The sequence below is a fragment of the Rhinolophus ferrumequinum genome, chromosome 18 (genome assembly GCF_004115265.2).
Source record: "Rhinolophus ferrumequinum isolate MPI-CBG mRhiFer1 chromosome 18, mRhiFer1_v1.p, whole genome shotgun sequence".
Classification (NCBI taxonomy): Eukaryota; Metazoa; Chordata; class Mammalia; order Chiroptera; family Rhinolophidae; genus Rhinolophus; species Rhinolophus ferrumequinum.
In genome coordinates this window covers 31,831,139-31,847,059 of record NC_046301.1, presented here as the reverse complement: position 1 = coordinate 31,847,059, position 15,921 = coordinate 31,831,139, and the positions used below count along the sequence as shown (strand labels likewise).

Here is a 15,921-nt window from a genome sequence, read left to right as displayed (position 1 = left end):
GTGGCCTTAGGACCATTGCCCCCACCCCCACACCACTTTTAATATGAAGAAATGTAGCAGTTCTGTAGCCTAAGAAGGTTGAAGACAGATGGACAAAGGAGAAGTTTTCATCTCCTCCCCCACTGGTGTGGACCATCAGCTGCCCCTCCAAGGGCTTGTTTGGATCAAACTGTAAAGGGCAAGTGGAAAATAGAAGTGGAAGAACACCTCAGGGTGACCCAGTTATCAACTCATGTGGGCTACAGAGATCACTGCCCCGCAGCTCGGCCTCACGCTCCAGCCCTGGTGTCCCCGAGGGGAGCTCTAAAAATGACCGCCCTTTGTTGGGGAAACTGTTGGGCCATAGGAACTGTAGTTAACAGCTGGTCCAACCCTCTCCTAGGAAACCAAAGCCTAGAGGTTACCTGTCAAGGTCACAAACTAGTCGGTAGCCGGGCCAGAATGAGTGTTCCTTTCACTCGTCACCATCACTTACAGAGGAAGTCCTGGCCAACTGCCAAAAATGAATGAAGGGAGAAAATGATTTTAGATGCAGCCTGTGAGTGGATCGGCAAAGGGGCCTCCGTGGCTCAAGATTGCCTTGCAAGGGGCAGCAGCGAACCTCCCAGGAAAAACCTCCAAGGGAGGAGGAGAAAGGAAACAGGAGTACAGATAAATTTATTAGTTAAATACTGATTTTACAGCCATTTCACCTTAAGACAATGTTAACAGGTTTGTGGGTTAGGGAAGGTACATGAGGGTGGCCTTCATGAAAGAAAACAATGTAAATGATGATTAAAACAGAATCTTGGTTTAGAGATATTCTCTGCTACAGCCTGTAGGGTTTTTCGGTGGGGGGCTGGGTGTTTTGGGGTAGGACACAGTAAGGCCCCAGGAGGACAGGAAGGAGGAGTCTTCGAGCCCCAGTGTCACGGGCAGGAACAGCAATGTGGAGAGGAAAAGAAGGCCAGATCCAGAGCAGCGCAGAGCTGGAGAGCCCTCCAGGCCCACCTCAGTGTCTTCTCTTATCAGTCGTTGTCTTTCTTTCCGTGAGTTTTCTTGGGTTTGTTTGCTTTGAATTTATGTTGCAAAATCCGTAGCGTTTTGCCTCATGGGTAAGAGATTTTTGCTGGAGAAAGGACGTGGGTGCAGGAACTCTGGATGGACTCCACCAGCTGTCTGACCAAGAGGCACATCTCCGCAGAACAAGAGTGACATCAGCAAGATTCGAGCGCAAGCGAGTCAGAATCCACGGAAAACCCGGCCCCCAACAGTGCCTGCCCCAGCCCCAGACAATGTCCAGCAGATAGCCTCTCCAGAAGGATCTCAAGTCTTAGATGAGTGCTAGTCAAACGTGCTTTAGCAGCAGAACCTCTTTTGTTCTTAGTCAGAACCCTCTGTGCATGATGGGGTGGAGGAAGGTTTAGGGGGAAGCAGACTTGAGGGGAGCTGCTGTTTGGCTAAACTGTGGAGCTCTCGTTTTGCTGAGGGAGTGACATGTTCAAGCTGAAGGCAGATCTGAATCACTCAGAGCAGGGTTTTGTTTTCAGAGGCCTCAGGGTGAAGAGCAGAAGCGAAGGGATGAGGCTGTGAGCTGGGAAAGGACCGTGGGGGAGGCCAAGGTGCCGAGGTGCGGTTTTGCAGAAGCCGTCCTGTGTGGTGAGTAAAGCAGCCTCTCCTCCATCTCCATCTCCCCACGGAGCACCCAGTCACACTGGAGCTACACCCAGCGTTTCTGGAGTCAAGATTCAGTATTGAGGAATGCAGGGGTGGGGTCGAGCCTGAAGGGGAGTGTTGGGCAAGGGCAGCAGCTGCCCCAAGGGGCCTGTCACATCCAAATGCATGTCAAACAGATGCCCTGGCTCAGGCTGGAGCAGGGGTCCCAGTGGCCTGCCCCTGCATCTGCCCTCAGATCCCTGGTGCCGGGAACACCGTGGAAGACCACCACCTTAGGCCACAGTGGTGGGAAGGTAGGGGAGAAGGACATCTCATCTCTTGTCAGGGGTGGAGTGGGCAGAAAATGAGAAAGAAGTCTCTAACTCCACGGAAGGGACTGAAGTGAGCCCCTGGTGAAGGACAGGAGCTTCCAGATCAGCGTCTGGGCTCTTTCCAGCCCCCCACCTTGAAAAGCCATCTGATTAAAATCCAACACCCACTTCCCCTAACCAAATCGTCAACTTCAAGTTTCTTCCCAGTTGTTCTGGAGTTATTTCCAGACAGAGCAGGCCAGCCGCTGGGAGCCCAGAGCCTCATCTCTGCTGTTCTCCAAGTCGCAAGTCCATGCAGGAATCTGAGGAGGGAGGGAGGTGACATTACGCAGTGATTATGTCCCCGTGACTGTCAGCCAAGGCCAGGCTGTTCCAAGGGTCCTGCTTGGAGCTGGCCTGTGGTGACTGGCTGACAGAAGACGCGTAGCCTTGTGGGGACAGCTTCAGGGCTGAGAGGACAGGGTGGATGGAGGGCCCATGGCCAGACATAGCACTGACTGAGAACGTCTGAAAGCAAAAAAGTGCAAGACGAGGTCAGTGGAATCACTCCTGAGGGCTCAGGAGGGGAGGGCTGGGCTGGAGAAGGGAGCCCCATTAAGCAGATGTCCCCAGACTGGCTCCCACCCCTAGGAGAGGGAGTAGAGTAGAGGGCCAAAGGACAAGGGCAGGACAAGGGACCCCAGCAGCACTTGTTTTCCCTACCCCTGTGCTATCAGATGCAAAGGGTGTGCATGACTCATCAGCTGCTACAGAACACTGTGACCGGTAGGTTGGTAAATATGCTAGTTTCTTGGAAGGCTCGGATAGTTCTGTGAGACCTTTTCTATAATCTCATCACCATCAGATCTCGACTTCCAAACAGTAGCCGTCCTTCCCACCCAGAAGGGGCTCCTGACTCTCCTGGCTTTATAGGACCAGCTTCTCTTCCCTCTGACAGGAAGAAGCTGGTTAGGACATGGCCTCCTGTACAGCGTATGGGTGGGGAAAAGATCAGAGTTAACGGAGGCTGTGACCAGGCTTGGGAGAATCATGATCCCAGATGAGGGGAACCACAGAGGGAAGGGGGTGGAGGAGCAGGGATGCCATCATATCTGAAAGAGGGGAATGCGGGGGCTGCTGGCCCAGCGTCTGGACACACGGTGGAGCTGGACCTACAGCTGACCCGCACTGACATGGCGTCCTGCCTGTGACCTCCTCACCAACCCCATGCCATCCACCCTGCCCTCTGCGTTGCCACACCTTTGCCTACGCCAGGATGGCCCTCTTCCCCTTCCTGCTGTTAAAATCGACCCATCCTTCAAGGCCAAGGTCAAACCACCCCTCACTTAGGAGACAGACTTGCCTAGAAAGCCCCTTGCTCTGCTTCCTGCAGCCTGCTACACTTGTACCCACCCTCTGCCCCAATGGACACAGTCGAATTCAGGTTGAGGTTTGTGTCATACTGTGTGCCAGCCCCAGACTCCTCTTTCCTTGTCTCTGAAGGTCCTGACACAGAGGAGCTGCCAAACATCTGTGTCTCATAGGTGTGTGTCCAAATCACGGTAGCTTGCCCAGATGTGTCACGCAGACAGCCCCTAGCCTTGGGTGGGGCCCTGAGCACAACAGGCAATTGCCTCGGCCACGTGCTCCAGGTCCAAGCTCCCGTGCTGCACGTTGGCACCTACTTCGCCATGGACAGTCCTGTCCCCACGCCCAGCGGCATACCTGGGACATGGAACTGCTGTGCCCATAGTGGGACACCAGCCCGGGCTCTGTCTTGATGGGGCGCATCTCTTCACCACTGCTCGTGGCCACAGTGCTGGAGGTGCTGGAAGCGCTGCTGGTGGAAGGAAGGCTCTCACTGCCCGCGGGACCTGGAACGAGGCAGAGTCAGGACACCGAGACCAGGAGAGGGTCAGACAGAGGGCGGTCCTCTGAGACACCCAGGGCTGTGCTCATGGCGTATGTACATTTGCTGGGGACAGAGGCAGGGTCTTTCATTGGTATAGGACAACAGTTCCCAAAATGAGCTTTTCAAGGGAACTTTTTCAAATGTTTCAAAGGGATGAGCTCACCACCCCTTATCCTAAATCCTTGAAGCCACATGTGTTTCAGGATTCCTTTTTGGATTTATATTGTACATTATAAAACAATACTTTCAGTGATGTCTGGGACATATTTAAGTCCATTAATAGTTCGATATTTTGTTCTTTAGATTCCATATATAAGTGAAATCATATGGTATTTGTCTTTTTCTGTCTGACTTATTTCACTTATTATAATATCCTCTAAGTCCACCCATGTTGTTGAAGATGACCAGATTTCATTCTTTTTTATGGCTGAGTAATATTCCATTGTACATATGTACCACCTCTTCTTTATCCAGTTGTCTACTGATGGGCACTTAAGTTGCTACCGTATCTTGGCTATTGTGAATAGCGCTGCAATGCACATAGGGGTGCATATATCTTTTCAAATTAGTGTTTCCGTGGATAGTAGATTTATCGGGGGGATCACTCCATAAATTATATAAATGTCTAACCACGATGCTGTACACTTAAAACAAATATAAAATAATATTGAATGTCAACTGTAATTAAAAAATAAATACATACACACAGACATACATACATACATAGTTCTATAGCAAAACGTGAACATTTAGACATGGGGTAGATAAAGACTAAAGAGCCTGTGTTTGTTCAGATTAGGTACTGCTGCCAAATCTAGCTCCCTGGATTTTGATTTTCGGATAGGGGTTTGTACACCTGAACCAAATGCCTCCTCTCCCTGTGACTGTGACACGTAGGAGATGAGGTCACCCAGGGGGATGTGTGTACTTATAAACCACGTGGCAGCAGAAGAAAGGCGGAAGACGACCGGTGTAAAACACTAAAAGGTCTAGTAAGACATGACTGCCAGAGGGGGTAGCCATTGTTGAATCTGGGAAAGGACAACTTTGGTCATGATCTCGACAGTGGAAAGGAAAAATTTATCTGACTCTGTCATGCCTTAGATTAGAAGATAAACTTTCCATCAGATTAGCCGATTTACTTTCTCTGCGACTGTGGCATTTCGCAGTGAAATCTTTAATTTGGTAGCAGTACTGAGCAGGAAGTGCTCTTGAGAGGGAACATACATAGTCCTCAGGCTCACTCTAGAAAGCCTGAGTTTTATATAATCACATATGGACCCCAAAGTGTAAAAACTTAGCTTTTCATTCTGGACCTACCCATTCACAGCTGTATGACTCTGGTTAAGTCACTGCTCTCTGTGAGCCTCAGTTTGCTCATCAGTAAAATGGGGATAATTAATGGGTCTTATGGGGGTCTTTAAGGATCAATGAGAGAATGTTTGTGAAGGAGCTTTCTAAAGTACAAAGTACTACAGGATGTTAATTATACATTGGCTTACAAATCAATCTGTTGTGACGAATGGGACCCTGTCTTCCTAGACTCCAGTTCCCCCAAAGAAAACTAAAAGGAGTGGAGTTCTTGAGTGGCTGCAGCACCAAAGATGAAGGGACCAAGTCATGTTCCTTTTCCCTTCAGGCCCTTGACCCATCCAGCTGCCCACTAGAGTCTGTGCAACTGGCATTGATCAGTCCATAACTTGACGTGAACCAGCTTCAAAAGCTCCAAATAGGTCCCATGGTGATGTTACTTTTTTACTGGGTTATTCATTTCATTCTGAAAAGCTGAGATGGACACTGCTATCATTCCATCTCAGCAGCCTGGGCCAGCCCACCTAAGAATACCTCATTCTCACCCTCTCTGAGGGCTCCAGACATATTCATATCATTACACACAGCTCTTTTCCTCACCTGCTGCTGCCTTAGATTTATTAAGGTTCTTGGGCTTCCGTTTTCTGGTTTGAATCCCCTCTTTCCGCATCGCAAGAGGCCTGGGGACCTAAGAAATTACAAGTCATTATATATGGTTTTCTACTTGTACAAAACAAGTATTTAAACACAGCTACAGTATTTAAACTCTCTCTCTCTCTCTCTCTCTCTCTCTCTCTCTCTCTCTCTCTCTCTCTCTCTCTCTGGTAAGGCAACATCTAAGCAATTCCTCTATAAACCTTGGGGCTGAGACTAAGTGATTCAGCCCCTGGAACTCTTGCTGAGAAAGAAATGGGTTGAGCATATATTACATGCCGGGTATTATACTAGATCTTGGAGAAACAGAGACTGAAAGACACAGATACTTCCCTCTAGAGGTTCATGGTTTAGTGGGAATGACAGACAAGTAGAAAATAACCAGACTCAGAGGTGATGTGGGAGGACAAAGAAGAAACACTAAACTCTGGCCTGGGTTGGGGAGGAGGGGCAGAGGCACATGAGCACATCAAGGAGGGCTTCACTGAGGAGGTGATGTCTGAGTTGTAGGAGGCTGTGGAGCTGACAGGGACAGGCATTTCAGGCCGCTGAAACAGTATATGCCAAAACATTTAATTTATCAGCCACATCAGGACACTATAAAAGTGAAAAGGGGGTGCTATTAATAATTATGCCAAGAAAATAGGCATGAACTGGGACAGTCCTGGTGAGTCAAAATGTAAAGTCACTCTACTTAGAGTAGCTAGCTCTTCACTCCATTGAATCTGACTGGAGCAAAGGGTGGTGTTGCCACGGGTGGTGGGAAGCAGCAAGAGATTATGCTGTAGGGATTGCCCGTGGCCAGGTACTGGGACATAAACTGTCCATGGACAATACTTGTATCCCATCTGATTCCTCATACACAAGCAGTGACTATCAGGTGTTATGCTCTTGAGCCATTCACATAGGCCGAAAGAAGTGTCTGGGGAGCAAGCCCGCATCTTTCTAATATTTTTAAATATTGTGCCTTCTCCACATCTGGTTTCTCTTAGGCTTAGCCAACCAAATCTTTTAGCCGCTGGTCTGCCATATGGGACTAATAAATGCCAACCCTGATGATACTGAAAGAAAAACTGTCACTTCAGAGACATCAACATGGAATGGTAAAGAGAGAAGTGCACCAGCATATATGAACTTGAACTTGCCTTCTAGTCAACGGAGAGTCAGATGAGACAGCATTCCCACTTTTGGGAGAAAGTGTACTCAGGCCTTCTTAAAGCCCATCCTGACTTCAGAAGAATCTTTGCCTCTTGTTTAGTCCCTATCCATCTCAATACTTTTACCAAAAAAATTGTGGCAAAATACACATAACATAAGATTTACCATCTTAACCATTTTAAAGTGCACCGGTCAGTAGTGGTAAGTGCATTCACACTGTTGTGCAACCATCACCTCCATCCATCTCCAGAGCACTTTTCATCTTGCAAATCTAAAACTCTGTACCCATTAAATAACTCCCCATTTCTCCCTCCCCTCAGACTCTGGCAACTAGTATTCTACTTTCTGTCTCTATGAATTTGCCACTCTTGGTCCCTAATATAAGTGGAATCATACAATATTTGACCTTCTGTCACTGGCTTCTTTCACATAGCATAATGCTTTCAAGGTTCATCCATGTTGTAGCAGGTGTCAGAATTTCCTTCCTTCTAAAAGGCTGAATAATATTCGTTTGTATGTATATACCACATTTTGCTTATCCATCCATCCATCCATCAATGGTTTGGTTACTTCTACCTTTTAGCTATTGGGAATAATGCTGCTATGAACATGTGTGTACAAATAACTGTTTGAAACCCTGCTTTCAATTATTTTTGGATGTACACCCAGAAGTAGGATTGCTGAGTCATAGGTAATTCTACTTTCAATTTTTCAAAGACACAATTTTTTTAATACCCACACGATATTCCTCTATCAGTTTCTTTTACCATTCTCCTATTAAACAACAATAGTTTCTTTAACCATTTTCCTCCTGGAGGTGTTTTCTACATTTTTCACTATTACAGTGATTCAACAAATATCTGCCGAAAGAAGCGTATATTCTTATGAATGTTCTTAACTGTATTTTTAAACTTTTTTTCCTCATTATAACAAGAAAACGTGAAAAGAGGCATGAGATTAACTTAAGAACAACCCTTCCCACCCCACTGCCACCAATCCTATCCCCATGAGGCAACTGGAGTAATAGCCTATGTTTCTTACATTTTGTTAAATTACCAAACATGTGTGCACATGTACATATCTATTACATACATGTATATGTGTGAATTCATCCATCCATCCAACTGTATCTGTGTGTGTGTGTTTAAGGTACCCTCACCCCCACAGTATGGGATTATTCTATGGCTATTACAGTTGACCCTTGAACAACATGGGTTTGAACGGAGGGAATCCACTTACAAGTGGATTTTTTTCAATATATACACAGTTGGCCTTCCATATCCCCAAGTTCCACATCTGCAGATTAAACCAACCTCAAATGAAAAACAGTATTTTCAATCCGTGGTGGGGAGTCTGCATATGTGGAGAGCCGACGTAAGGTACATACAGACTTTTGACTGTGTAGGATGGCCGGCGCCCCTGACCCCTGAGTTGTTCAAGGGCCTACTGTACTTTGCAATGTGTTTTTTCATTACTCCAGGTCAAGATATATGGCTGTAACTTACTATTTTTTAACTTCTGTGCAATATTCCACATTAAAGGATGTGCCATAATTTATTCAACCATTCCTTTATGAGGCTTTAAGATTGTTTCTAGTTTTTGCCAGTACAAACACTGCAGCAATAAACAGTTCAAACATGATTGTGTCCTGACTCTTTTATTGTTTTATATGCTAGTTTCCCAAAAGTAGAGCTGCTAGATCAAAAGGTATATGTGTTTTTAACCTTAAAAAGTACTACTAGGTTAATCTCCTGAAAGAATACTTGCAGTAATTCACATACAAATCAACAATATAGAGTAGGAGAGTATCTATTTTCCCAAATCCATACCAGCAGTACATATTATCACACATTTTCATTTTTGCCAAACATATGGGCAAAACAGGGGATCTCAAGGTTGTTTGAATTTACACTTTCCTAATTTTTAGTGAGGTCCAGCCTCTCTGCACATGTTCAGTGGCTATCTGAGCTGCTTCTGGGAGTTGTCTGTTCATAACTTTTGCCCATTTTGGGAAATGGGGGGAAGATTGTCATTTTCTTATTATTCTATAGGATCTCTTTTTCTGTTTGTTTTGCTTGTGTTGTTGTAGTTTAACTTATATTTGAAGTAAGACATGCACGTGCACCATCTAAAAGGTACAAAGGGGGTACAAAATGAAAAAAGTGTCCCTCCAAACCCCTGTTCCTTTTCCTAGAGGCAACCCATGCTACCAGATTCTTATATATCTTTCCAGAGGTGTTTTATGTATATATAAACAACTACATATAAATTATATTCCCCCTCTTTATAAAAATAATGCCACATTATTCATTATTAATATACTATTATTATTAATATAAACAACATTCTGCACTGACTTTTTTTTAAGCACTATATAATGGAGATTGTTGCAAATTAGAACATAAAGAGCTTTGTAGAAGCTCCCTGTATTCTGGAAATAGTAACCTTTTTTCCTGATATTTGTGTGTATTGGTTTTTACTTTCCTCAGGTATCTCTTTCCATACACTAATATTAAATGTTATATAATCAAATATATCTAACTCTTATCTTATGGCTTAAGAGTTTTGAAAACTTGTCTAAGAAGTTTTCCCACCCCCAAGGTTATATAAATATTCCCCCTACATTCTCTTCTAGTACTTCTATTGTCTCTATTTAAAGATGTTTGACATTTCATATCTTTAATTCACCCAACTTTATTTTTGTTTCTGGTAGGAGGTGGAGGTCAAACTTTGCTTTTGTTTTCCAGATTATGTCAATACAATTATTCTTAAGCAAACTATCTTTTATCTATTGAATTGTTACCTTTGTCATATCTTATTACCACATAAACTATTTCTGAGTTTCCTCATCTGTAAAATGGGAATTAGGCTTATATAATGTTAAAGATGGAAGTGACCAGTAGTGTTTCTGCTATGGTCGGAATGCTTCTGTCCCCCCCAAAGTCCTATGTTGGAAACCTATCTCTCAAGGTGACAGTATCAGTAGGTGGGGCCTTTGGGAGGTGATTAGGTCATGTGGGTGGAGCCCTCAAGAACAGGATTGGTGCCCTTACAAAAGAGGCCCAAGTGAGTGCCCCAACCCCTCCCACCAGGTGAGGATCCAATGAAAAGTCTGTGACCTGGAAGAGGGTCCTCACTCCACCATGTTGGCACCTTCATTTCAGGCTTCCAGGATTTAGAACCATGGAAATAAATTTCTGTTGTTTATAAGCCACCGAGTGGAATTTTGTTAGAGCTGCCCAAACTGACGAATAGTCTCTAAGGTCCCTTCCAAACCCACGTATCTTTGTTAAGGAAAAAATGAATTATAGTCCGAAGAGAGGCAGACAAGTGAGAACTGAGTGATGGGTATGAAGGATCAAGGATGCTGGTCCAGGGGGTTGTCCCGTGCGGGGTGGGGTTACTTACGCCATGGAGCTTCATGTACAGGCCACAGGCATTGCACACGGGCTCACCCTCTGCGTTGCGGCGCCACAGCGTGGTGGTGGTGGTCTGGCAGTTGGCACAGGAGAGGCCCACTCGGCGGGAGGCGGACTACAAACAACACAGGAGACAAGCCCTTCAAGTCTAAGTACAAGGCAGGTGCGGCTGCTCCCACTGCACAGGGAGCGCTGCGGGGCTGCCCTCCCGATACAGGTGGCAGGGGCAGGCCATGATAGCCCGTGTGCGAATCTCAGACCAACCACAGCACCGGAACCTCCCTTTACCCGGGGGTGGGGCTGTGAATGAAAACAAGGACTTCTGCTGTGGGAGAAGAGTGACTCCTAATCGTAGCTGCGGCATTAGTAGCAGTGTTATTCGTTCGATGTCAGATGAAAAGCCCCGTGAGCACTGGACACTGGAGGCAGAAAAGCTTCTCCCAAAAGTAGAATTAATGTGGGCTTCTGTGCCAGATACGGGTGGTGGGTGAGGAATGATTGTATCCAAGGGTTAGCAGAGACTGGATGAGCCGTGGGACATCAAGAAAGGGAAACATCAGGGTTTATCCCCTCTGTTCTTCCTTCCTTAAGATAGCGAAAACCAGTTCATTTTGGTCAAAATCAAATTATAGTGAGGAAAGACCATAGAACCAAGAGCCAAAAACTCAGTTCCAAACTCTTCCACAGTTATAGGGCCCAACACACACTGCTTAATGTCCCGAGGCTTTGGGTTGATCAACTGAAAAGACGGTAAGTAACAACATGTAAAGGAAGAGTTGACCTTCTTCATGGGATTGATGTGAACACAGGAGACAAACAAGAAAGCACTGGACTGGGAGCCAGCAAGTCTGGACTCTGGTTCATGTGAGACTGCAGGCAAAACCATTAGCATTTCTGAGCCTCATTTTTCACTTCTGCATAATTAAGCTGTCGTACCAGATGGTCTTGTGAAGATTAATACATAGAGATTTCATTTAAATTGGAGTAAGGAGGCCCTGTAGGGGGAGCTCTCAAGACATACCGCTCATCATCAATGACCCCAAACAAGAGGGGACCTACTTTCCATCTTCAACAGAAAGATGTTTTCCTACTCAACTGCTCCAGCAGGTAGAAATAGGCTCCTCTCCTCCCCCTGCAAGACTGTTACAACTCAGCCAATGAAAAGTCACCACCCTTGGAACTCCCAGTTTCCTCCAGTGGACTCCGTGTATAACAGCCCCTCTGAACTCTCCCTTTCCTCTAGAAAAGAATATTCCTCTCCTTTGTCATTTGGACTTGGCATGGTTTACCATTAGACCACATGTCCCGAATTGAAATTCTTTGTTGTTTCAGAATAAACCCATTTTGCTGGAGAAATATCTGGCTACTTGTTTAAGGTCAACAGCCTGAAACATCCTTGTAGCTCATGCCAACTCTAAAGTGGGAGAAATTACTATGCTGCCCCCCCACACACCCACCCCCTCAAACTGCACCTTCTTTTAAAGGTAACTTGAAGTCCAAAATTCAGAGCCAGGGAATCTCCCACCAAGGTGGGGGCCCTAAAGCCAGGTCCTGAGAGGAGACAAGTGTGCCCTGCCTCCCCCCCCCAAGGCTGTTGGACTTGAGTGGTCCAAGCACTTGCTTACCAGCCGGCGCTGGGGTTTGATGAGGGGCCGATTGATGCCATTCATCTTGTGGTAGAGGCCGCAGGCGTTGCACAGGTAATGCCCCGTCCCGTCGCGCCTCCAGAGTGGGGTGGACATGGCTCCACAGTTGACACACTCTCGGCCTTCTGAGAAGTCATCAAACATATCTACTGGGTGGGAAATAACACAGAGGATTCATTCTTTGTTTATTCCTGTTAATCTTATGTTGGAGAATCTAAAGATCAGAGAAATAATGTCTTTTCCTTGCAAGGAGTGAAGGGTGGATCACCTCGGAGATCGTGCTCTTCCTCACTCTGACCTCAACCTCTGGGGGATCAGCTCAGAGCACTGTTTTGGGCAGTGGACATTTTTACTCCCAGGTATCCTGGAGTAAAAAGGCTCTCCCTGGTCATAAGGAAAAAAAGAGTTTGGCAATGACAATCAGTAGCCTGATTTTAATCTCTTCTCTCTCCTTCAGAGGCTATAGCCCTGAGGTTCTCACCCAACACTGAGTTCCACTTAGACCTTCTTTCTTGTTTTTTGTTTGTTTGTTTGTTTGTTTGTTTGTTTTTTTGTCCTCTTTCAAAATTGAGACTATTGGGGCTGGCCCGGTGGCTCAGGCGGTTGGAGCTCCGTGCTCCTAACTCCGAAGGCTGCCAGTTAGTTCAATTCCCACAAGGGCCAGTGGGCTCTCAATCACAAGGTTGCCGGTTCAACTCCTCGACTCCCACAAGGAATGGTGGGCTCCGCCTCCTGTAACTAAGATTGAACATGGCACCTTGAGCTGAGCTGAGCTGCCTCCTGAATGGCTCAGTTGGTTGGAGCGCGTCCTCTCAACCACCAGGTTGCCAGTTCAACTCCTGCAAGGGATGGTGGGCTGCGCCCCCTGCAACTAACAATGGCAACTGGACCTGGACCTGCGCTGCGCCCTCCACAACTAAAACTGACAGGACAACAACTTGACTTGGAAAAAATAAGTCATGGAAGGTACACACTGTTCCCCAATAAAGTCCTGTTCCTCTTCCCCGATAAAAATCTTTTTTAAAAAAAATTGAGACTCTTTTTCCCTTTGAATAAAAATATAATAAATATTGGGCCGGCCTGGTGGCTCAGGTGGTTAGAGCTCCATGCTCCTAACTCCGAAGGCTGCCGGTTCGATTCCCACATGGGCCAGTGGGCTCTCAACCACAAGGTTGCCAGTTCAATTCCTCGAGTCCCGCGAGGGATGGTGGGCTGTGCCCCTGCAACTAAGATTGAACACGGCACCTTGAGCTGAGCTGCCACTGAGCTCCTGGATGGCTCAGTTGATTGGAGCGCATCCTCTCAACTACAAGGTTGCTGGTTCGACTCCTGCAAGGGATGGTGGGCTGCGCCCCCTGCAACTAGCAACTGGCAACTGGACCTGGAGCTGTGCTGCGCCCTCCACAACTAAGACTAAGGACAACAACTTGAAGCTGAACGGCATCCTTCACAACTAAGATTGAAAGGACAACAACTTGACTTGGAAAAAAAGTCCTGGAAGTACACACTGTTCCCCAATAAAGTCCTGTTCCCCTTCCCCAACAAAATCTAAAAAAAAAAAAAAAAAATATATATATATATATATATATATATATATATATATATATATAATAAATATTTACTTTGGGAAAGTTAGAAAACACAGAAATGTGTAAAGAAAATCTAAATCATACATAATCCTATAACTGAAAGGTCACCAGTGTTATTAGCATTTTGTTGTAGTATATCCTTTCCAATTCTTTACATACATATAGACATAAATTTTTGCCCAGTTGAGGTCAAGCTATATAATTTTGATGCTATTTTTTCACTTAATGCCAAAGCATTTTCCCACCATTAGAAATTCTTCTTAAACTAATTTTAGCGCAGTAAAATAAATATCCCATCATACAAATGTGCCATCCTTTAACTGTTACCATTGATCTTTAGTGAATCATTGCCCAGTTTCTGAGTTTTGTTTTGTAAACACTGCTCATTTTGTACACAAATCTTAGCATTTCTGGTTATTTCTTAGGATACTCCCCCCAAAGTAGAATTAATGAGCCAAAAGGGACTACACTATTTTCAAAATTTTTCAAATTTTCAAACTGTCCTGCAAAAAAAGGCTGTAATTCATTTTTCTCATTTCAATATATCTGTATGATATGCGGTATCACAGTCTGGCATATTTTCTTGCTTATTGGTACATAAAATAAAGGTACATATTATAGCAATGGTAGAGTTGATCACACTTCCATAGAAAAGTTGCCATTATTTGTCACTCTTGTGGACTCACTCACACACCCTGCCTTCCCCAACATCTTTATCTTCCATGTCTATAGAATTTTATAATTGATAAATTCCACTCCTCTCCATTTCAGTTGCCCTGGTGAAATCAGCTGGGCCGGTTTTCTTATCCCCATGATCTATTAGATTGGTGCAAAAATAATTGCGGTTTTTGTAATTATTTTTAACCTTTTAAACCGCAATTACTTTTGCACCAACCTAATACATGAAGGCTGGCTCAAAACTTCTAGAAGTCTCTCTGACTCCATGTACACTGCTTCTTATTTTGAAAAATGTTTATATCCTCTCCAAATTTTCTGTCAGTCAGTAAAGCTACCCTGGTGTCCAGATTGTTCTTGTCGTACTACGTGAGGCACAAGTAGATTCTTCTCTAGTAAATAGGGGAGGCATTTCGAGGGGGAGGTTTTTAAGAGCTCTTCCTCCATCAGGACCCAGCCCTGGGTTTTTAAGGTCACACATTCTGCTAGTTATGTGACCCAGCTACCTGCTCTAAGGGAACGTAGGCTAAAGAAGAGGATGGTGGGGGCCCCTCCCCTCAACTTTCGGTACACAAACAGTCATTTGCACCTGCAAACAAGTAGCTGTATGTCCACACACCGAGTCAACAATGTGCAGGTGTGAGCGGCTGTTTGCTCAGGCTAGGAGCTGAGCACACACTGGTCACAAGAGAGGCTATTTTTGCACCTGGGTCACACTGAGAACCCTCCAGCAAGGTCACCCGCTTGCACAGTGGCACATGAAGTGGCTACTCCCTTGCACAGCTTGCTGCCTCAAGCCTGGAGGAGGCGTGGAACGAGCAACAACCTGCACGCCACCCTCGACGTGATCACGGGCCCCTCCACCTCCAGGCCGGCATGTGCTGCCCTTGCTCAGAGCGGTCAGCCCTGCTCCCTCGGCCCAGGCCTTCCCACAAGCGAACTGGAAAGGCCAGGGGAGTTCACAGAAGGACCTGAGTCCAACGAGGGGTGCGTGCAGTGTCATCATTTTGTTGGATGTTTGTAGACAACACTAGATGGCACTACAGTCTCAAAATGGAACCAAGACTCTGCGTTCTAGTCTAAATCATACTTGAGGACAGAGGACATTTTTAGATCATCTGTCCAGTCCAAACTTAGCACAACCCTCTTCTTCCATATTTTTATTACTATGGAAACATTTAAACATTCAAAAGTGGACAGAATATAAACATGAACTCTTCTTTAATCATCAGCGGCCAACAATTTGTGTCTAGTCTTGTCTTATGTATACCTACGTCCACCCACTTTCCCCTGTCCTGTATAACTGAAGAAAATCCCAGACATTCTATCATTTCATTCACAAATATTTCACTATATAGTTCTTACAGGTAAAGATTCACACTCTTCTTTTAAAGATAAGCAAACCAGCTTCTTTCTTGTGTTCTGGTTTATCTATAAATGGTTCCAAAGAAGAAAAAAAAACAACTCAAAATCTGCTCCTCTTTTTTGGAGGGGAGGTTCCTTTTTCTCTTCACACTTATTGTTTCATATGCAGGGACAGAATCTCATTGAAGGAGACACACTAGCAATCTTAGGTCTCTGCTGGTGACTGGCCTTATACTGCCTTGAGAA

At 45.4% G+C, this 15,921-nt stretch overlaps 1 protein-coding gene across 5 annotated transcripts in view; it reads right to left on the bottom strand.

The window, feature by feature from the left end:
• Positions 1 to 646: 646 nt before the first annotated feature.
• The window catches only part of GATA4 (GATA binding protein 4), a 47,482-nt gene continuing 32,207 nt past the window's right edge, over positions 647 to 15,921 (bottom strand). For 2 of the 5 annotated variants that reach the window (XM_033134961.1, XM_033134964.1), the window contains 5 exons: positions 12,026 to 12,195; positions 10,390 to 10,515; positions 5,770 to 5,857; positions 3,672 to 3,820; positions 647 to 2,474 (listed from right to left, as the gene is read on the bottom strand). In XM_033134961.1, coding sequence (XP_032990852.1) covers positions 2,292 to 2,474; positions 3,672 to 3,820; positions 5,770 to 5,857; positions 10,390 to 10,515; positions 12,026 to 12,195 — 716 coding nt within the window. In that variant the 3' untranslated portion in view covers positions 647 to 2,291. The remainder of the gene's footprint in view (positions 2,475 to 3,671; positions 3,821 to 5,769; positions 5,858 to 10,389; positions 10,516 to 12,025; positions 12,196 to 15,921) is intronic. The other 3 variants (XM_033134962.1, XM_033134965.1, XM_033134963.1) reach the window with 2 other exon arrangements.